Raw genomic sequence first — 7,658 nt, forward strand, 5'->3', positions numbered from 1 at the left:
CCTTACAACATGACAATAGACTTAAATCTACCTTACAACATCACAATAGACTTAAATGTACCTTACAACATGACAATAGACTTAAATTTACCTTACAACATGACAATAGACTTAAATCTACTTTACAATATGACAATATACTTAAATTTACCTTACAATATGACAATAGACTTAAATCTACTTTACAACATGACAATAGAGTTAAATATACCTTAAAACATGACAATAGACTTAAATCTATCTTACAACATGACAATAGACTTAAATATACCTTAAAACATGACAATAGACTTAAATCTACCTTACAACATGACAATAGACTTAAATCTACCTTACAACATGACAATAGACTTAAATCAACTTTACAACATGACAATAGACTTAAATCTATATTACAACATGACAATAGACTTAAATCTACCTTACAACATGATAATAGACTTAAATCTACTTTACAACATGACAATAGACTTAAATCTACTTTACAACATGACAATAGACTTCAATCGACCTTACAATAAACAATAGACTTAAATCTACCTTACAACATGACAATAGACTTAAATCTACTTTACAACATGACAATAGACTTCAATCGACCTTACAACAGACAATAGACTTAAATCTACCTTACAACATGACAATAGACTTAAATCTACTTTACAACATGACAATAGACTTAAATCTACCTTACAACATGACAATAGACTTCAATCGACCTTACAACAGACAATAGACTTAAATCTACCTTACAACATGACAATAGACTCTTAAATCTACTTACAACATTACAATAGACTTAAATCTACCTTACAACATGACAATAGACTTAAATCTACTTTACAACATGACAATAGACTTAAATCTACCTTACAACATGACAATAGACTTAAATCTACCTTACAATATGACAATAGACTTAAATCTACCTTACAATATGACAATAGAGTTAAATCTACTTTACAACATGACAATAGAGTTAAATATACCTTAAAACATGACAATAGACTTAAATCTACCTTACAACATGACAATAGACTTAAATATACCTTAAAACATGACAATAGACTTAAATCTACCTTACAACATGACAATAGATATAAATCTACTTTACAACATGACAATAGACTTAACTCTACCTTACAGCATGACAATAGACTTAAATCTACTTTACAACATGACAATAGACTTAAATCTACCTTACAACATGAAAATAGACTCAAATCTAAAAAAATGACTTTTACCTCTTAGTAGTATTTACTAGCTGACGTATCTATTCAACACACGGGGAAAACATGAGGATCCCCAGGGGTGACATAGAGGACCAGATCAGAACGCCGAACTTCCTATGTCACTCCATGGGGACCCTAAGGGTAGATGTCAGGGTTGATGACAATCGGTCTAGCGGTTCGCCAATTATAAGCGCGCGCACGCACACACACCCCTGGATCCTCATTTCGCACCCTTGGTTTATATGAAGATACCATAGAAGGTCTGAAATAGTGCGAAATAATTGCAAAAAATCTTCAGATTAGTCTACATCTCTCATCACTTCTACATCTTTTGCGACAGTCAACTTAAGATTGCAGCTTGTTCACTGAGTTACTTAATACAAAGGGTACCTTAAATATGTTATTTCTGTGCCCCACTAAAATTCAATTAGCGTTACCAAAAGAGTTGCTTAAAGAAGAAGTTTTATGTCAGTTTTGTAACAAACACAGGAGCTACCTGATTTATAGGAAGAGGACCCCCCTTGCACCTGATGATGACATAAACTTGTCGAAACGTTGTTCAAGTTTCTTTCACTACCCATTTAATTAGAAATAATTCATCTGAATATATATATTCAAAAAAGTCAAGGGCGATAGGAAATGTCTACCCTACGGTTACATTTTGAATATATTAACTGTAATGTAACCGTAAGGTAGACATTTCCTATCGCTGAATATATTAACTGTAATGTAACCGTAGGGTAGACATTTCCTATCGCTGAATATTTTAACTGTAATGTAACCGTAGGGTAGACATTTCCTATCGCTGAATATTTTAACTGTAATGTAACCGTAGGGTAGACATTTCCTATCGCTGAATATTTTAACTGTAATGTAACCGTAGGGTAGACATTTCCTATCGCTGAATATTTTAACTGCTGCCACAAAAATATTATATTTAGTTGATGTAGTTCATGTTCGTTTCTGTCACTAGGACATAAATAATACAAAGCTATGAGTGTATATTAAAAACAAAACTGAGTATCTCGTCTCATATTTGACTTTTCAGATCACAAACGCCATGCGATTGAGTAGTATGCATTTCCATCGTACTTCAGATCAACCATATTTACAGTGCTAGTATTATTTACAATCGAAAGACCCACTCAAGATATGAATAATCAACTAGCACACAACATCCACTTAGGATACAGAGATTTAGCTGTTCCTTTACGGTTGTTTCTGTTTTAACATTAAACCCGAACAGTACAAATCTTCTATGAATCCGTCTCAAGATCGATCAAACTAAAACAGAGTTATTGTGAAAGGAAACAAGTAGCGAAAAACAAAAAAATTGTAGATACTATAAATTGTTTTGAAAGTAAAATTGTGTTTGTAAATTCAAATAATCTTTAACTCATAAAATATTTTGCATATCTAATAATTCTGTAAATGTAGATTTAAACACGGTAATGCTAAAGTGGCACTAGCCGGCCCTAATTTAGCAGTGTAAGACTACGGGGAAGGCAGCTAGTCATCACCACCCACCGCCAACTCTTGGGCTACTCTTATACCAACGAATAGTGTGATTGACCGTCACATTATAACGCCCCCACTGCTGAAAGGGCGAGCATGTTTGGTGTGACTGGGATTCGAACCCGCGACCCGTAGATTGCGAGACGAGCACCCTGGCCATGCCGGGCAATAATGTTAAAACTATTCTAATTTATTCAAGACAAATGTTGACTACTTCCTGCTATTGTTCGATCTTAGAAATAAATGTTTTAAATTTGTTCTGCTCTGCTAATTTCTTTTTCATATAAGAGCACGGTGTTTCTCGATAATTTCAAAAATGATAATAGCGATTACAAATATATAACAAACTTTTAACATATTGCAAGGAAATAAAAATAAATCATAACTTTATCTCAAACTCCTTAACTTTAATTTGTAACTATTATCATCACGAGTACATATAATACGAGTTATGAGCTTCGAGTTAAAGTGTAATGACAGGAACTGACAATGGATAGCTTTCTTTCATTACTGTCATAACACAAATCCCGGTTTTGTTTTTTATACCAACTTTCATCATCATTATACAGTGTTGATTTTTATCGCCTATAATATTTCTGACGTAATTTATAGTATTAGTACTATTTACTTTCTTATATACGAGAATTAACATTTTCCTTTTTGCTAATTATAGCAGGATACCGAAATGCTTTGTTTAAATTTATTATTCGTATTTCAGTGATTGTGATGTGTGCTTCTCCAAATACCGTGAGAGAGATTCTATTGGCAGCAGAAGAGTTAAACATGGTCGATAAAGGAGAGTACGTGTTTTTCAGTACAGAACTCTTCACCAGGTAATGGTTACGATAATAACTTTGTGAAGTCAATTACATATTTACTCATATTTATTGGTAATTGCCTTTCTCTAAAAGGATATAAAATGAAAACTTAATAGTTATATGATTTTGTAAAATATGTGCATCTTCATATATATATATATGTGATATATACGTCTGTTTATGTGTTCTATCTATTTTGTAAAATATGAGCATCTTCATATATATATATATGATATATACGTCTGTTTATGTGTTCTATCTATTTTGTAAAATATGTGCATCTTCATATATATATATATATGATATATACGTCTGTTTATGTGTGCTATGTATTTTGTAAAATGCCTGTAGCTTCTATGTTCTAGTATATTTATGATACAAGTTTTGTGATTATATATTTATCTTAAATACATGCATAGTTATATGGAATATTCGGTGGTTATGCGATTTTGAAAAATTAGCTATTCTCTTTTTTATATCTAGTATAGTTATATAGAAAACTCAGTGGCTTTATTTTTGTAAAATCCGTGTATTTCCCTAATATTCTGGCATAGTTATATAGAAAACTCGGTGGTTTTATTTTTGTAAGATCCGTGTATTCCCCCAATATTCTGGCATAGTTATATAGAAAACTCAGTGGCTTTATTTTTGTAAGATCCGTGTATTCCCCCAATATTATAGCATAGTTATATAGAAAACTCGGTAGCTTTATTTTTGTAAGATCCGTGTATTCCCCCAATATTATAGCATAGTTATATAGAAAACTCGGTAGCTTTATTTTTGTAAGATCCGTGTATTCCACAATATTATAGCATAGTTATACAGAAAATTTAGTGGCTATATAGTTTTGTTATTTTTATAAAATATGTGTATCCCCTATATTATAGCGTAGTTATATAGAACATTTATTGACAATATACATTTATAAAAATCTCCTTTTGTAGCCATACTAATAATTTTCTAATTCGTCAATTCTGTTTTCATTTCGTTGTTTCACTAAGCTGGATTCCTTATTATCTTTCATTATTTTCCACGAGCAATTTCGTAAATATTCACCATTTATTGTATATACAGTGACGTTACAGACAATGTAAAGGTTAGCACTAGTTTGTACTTGAAATATATATATATATATATTTCCTGTAAACATAACAAATTCCCTTATACATTGTCAAGTCTCAAGTAACCCTAAATGTTCCACAGGATTCATAGTGACGTCACAGGCAGTGTAAAAGTTAACACTTATTTGTGCGTGATATATACATATGTATTTCCTGTGAATACAACAAATTCTTCTATACAGCGTCAAGTCTCGAGTAACCCTAAATGTTCCACAGGATTCATAGTGACGTCACAGGCAGTGTAAAAGTTAACACTGATTTGTGCGTGATATATACATATGTATTTCCTGTGAATACAACAAATTCTTCTATACAGCGTCTAGTCTCAAGTAACCCTAAATGTTCCACAGGATTCATAGTGACGTCACAGGCAGTGTGAAAGTTAACACTGATTTGTGCGTGATATATACTTACGTATTTCCTGTAAATACAACAAATTCTTCTATACAGCGTCAAGTCTCAAGTAACCCTAAATGTTCCACAGGATTCATAGCGAAGCTTAAAATAGAATAACTGACTGTTCCTATAGAAAATGGTATACGTTTCAGTAACTTTTTATTAATATAGCAGTATTAGAAGTTATTATTCATAAATTGTTGTGATGATTTAGAATATCCTGAATGTGCAATTCATCTGTAGAAAATTTTGGCTCCAGAAATGAATCTTTATTAAAGAGTGACTTGTGAAGTTCCAAGAATCCAGAGTGGATTGGGGATTACATTACTGCTAATATTTGTATCAACTATAAATTCAGTTCTAATTTTTTTCTTTTTTTCTTTTTGTCGTTGTGTCTTGTTTTTTGCAAAGCAATTCACTGAATGGGACTCTAACCCAGGACCCGCAGATTGCGAGTCGAGCACTCTAACCACTGAGCCTTTCTATTTAGTTTAGAAAGGGGTTCAACTTATGGATACCCTGTATTGAAAAGCACTTTATTGTTAAGCGTATAGAGAGTAGTTTCAGTGAAAAATTAAAAAGAGCACGTAATAGCGAATATTCTTAGTTTTGTGTAGACGTTGTCAACAAAGGCTTTAATGACCCTCACTATCAAGAATTAGCTTAGTAACCTTTAAACTCGCGCAATGTTATCTGTGCGTAGTATGAAATATCCACTATTTGATTCATATATCTTGTTATTTTACATTATTTAACAATACCCTTTACACGGTGTAAAATCGAGGATAAGAAACAAAACAAAGGATGTATATTGCTTGATTAAGAAACACGACGAGTGATTAAACATTCAGATTGTCGTCCTGGTTTATGAAGCTTAACCTACAACTTAATAGCGGTATTCATGTAACTACATCTTGAAACTTATTCTGCTAATCGGTAAAGGAAAAGATGATGGCTAATTCAGGATCAATTATGAATGTGAATCCACGTATTTATTGAATATTAGCCGTACTTCAGCATTGAAGAAAGTTCACGAAAACCAATAGTCCCCATCATTATCCATTATAGCAGATTCACGACTAGTTACAATGATTTTATTGGAGTTTCGGAAATACGTTCTGACCAATCACCTCCTTTCAAAGTGCTTCGTTAAGTTTCAATTCAGAGATAGAACAATGTAGATTTTTAATCGCAATACGAACGATAAAGACGAAAAGACAGATTTTTAAATTATTCATTAGCCCTAACGATTGTGCTAAATGCAGAACCGACAGCCAGCAACTACAGCTCCATCATGAGAGGTAGCCCTACAATATGTCTAATCATTTTATCGTGTTTTTTAGTTCATTTCAGTTACTTGCTTTTAAATTATTTTCTTTCTGTGATAAGCATAAGAATATTCAATAGTGCGTTGTGTAAATTGACCTTGAAATAGCACTAAGATATGAGCATGCCGGATTAACATTAGTTCTTCCAGTACAGAATAAGAAAATAATACTGGACACTAGCTAAGAGTTATGACGGATAATATGCGTTCTAGATGATCTCGTATGACAAATGGTAAATCAGAAATGTGCGAAATTTTCAATAAATATAGATTATACGTCCAGGAAAAACAGTCTAGCTAAGCTACGATTTTCTGACATGATGTGATAACTAGGAAACTGGCAGAAAAGTTTGATAACTCTACGTTAATTAATGGAGCCGTGTTACAAAGAGTGCATTTGAAATGCCACTTGATCTGGCAGTGTTTTGAGTCTTAAAATTGCGTTTGAGCTGAGAATAGCTACAATTTTATTAGACTTTTTTTTGTTTTCAAGAAATCAACTAACAATATGAACATATAGTGTTTGCTATTTTTGTAATCTTGGATCCCAACATATATTAAAACAAACACTTATCCGAAAATAAGTCAGACGCTGTTGTTGTTTGTAATTAAGCACAAAACTACACAATGGGCTATCTGTGCTCTGCCCACCACGGGTATCGAAACTAGGATTCTAGCGTTGTATGTTCGCAGACATACCGCTGTGCCACTGGGAGGGGGTTCGAAACCCGGATTCTAGCATTGTAAGTTCGCAGTCATACCGCTGTGCCACTGGGAGAGGGTTCGAAACCCGAATTCTAGCGTTGTAAGTCCGCAGACATACCGCTGTGCCACTGGGAGGGGGTTCGAAACCCAGATTCTAGCGTTGTAAGTCCACAGACATACCGCTGTGCCACTCAGTATTTAAACAGAGAAATATAACAAGCACAAATAATCAACACTAAAATATCAAACAGTTCTTACGATTCTAAGGTTACAGAATAGTTAAAGTACTTAATCTAGATGTCTTTATGGCTTTAAATCAAATCCAAATGTTAGGGGTTGATACAGCCTTAAGCCTGCAATGAGCGTTTCTATACAAATAATCAACACTAAAATATCAAACAGTTCTTACGATTCTAAGGTTACAGAATAGGTAAAGTACTTAATCTAGATGTCTTTATGGACTAAAATATCAAACAGTTCTTACGATTCTAAGGTTACAGAATAGTTAAAGTACTTAATCTAGATGTCTTTATGGACTAAAATA

The 7,658-nt window shown here is 32.9% G+C and overlaps 1 protein-coding gene across 1 annotated transcript in view; it reads left to right on the forward strand.

The window, feature by feature from the left end:
* LOC106471782 (atrial natriuretic peptide receptor 3-like) overlaps positions 1-7,658 on the forward strand; it is a gene marked incomplete at its 3' end in the record, with an annotated part of 51,750 nt that overhangs the window by 28,527 nt on the left and 15,565 nt on the right. The window contains exon 2 of the mRNA XM_013932405.1: positions 3,466-3,580. Coding sequence (XP_013787859.1) covers positions 3,466-3,580 — 115 coding nt within the window. The remainder of the gene's footprint in view (positions 1-3,465; positions 3,581-7,658) is intronic.

The sequence above is a fragment of the Limulus polyphemus genome, unplaced genomic scaffold (assembly GCF_000517525.1).
Source record: "Limulus polyphemus unplaced genomic scaffold, Limulus_polyphemus-2.1.2 Scaffold4854, whole genome shotgun sequence".
In the NCBI taxonomy this organism is placed as follows: domain Eukaryota; kingdom Metazoa; phylum Arthropoda; class Merostomata; order Xiphosura; family Limulidae; genus Limulus; species Limulus polyphemus.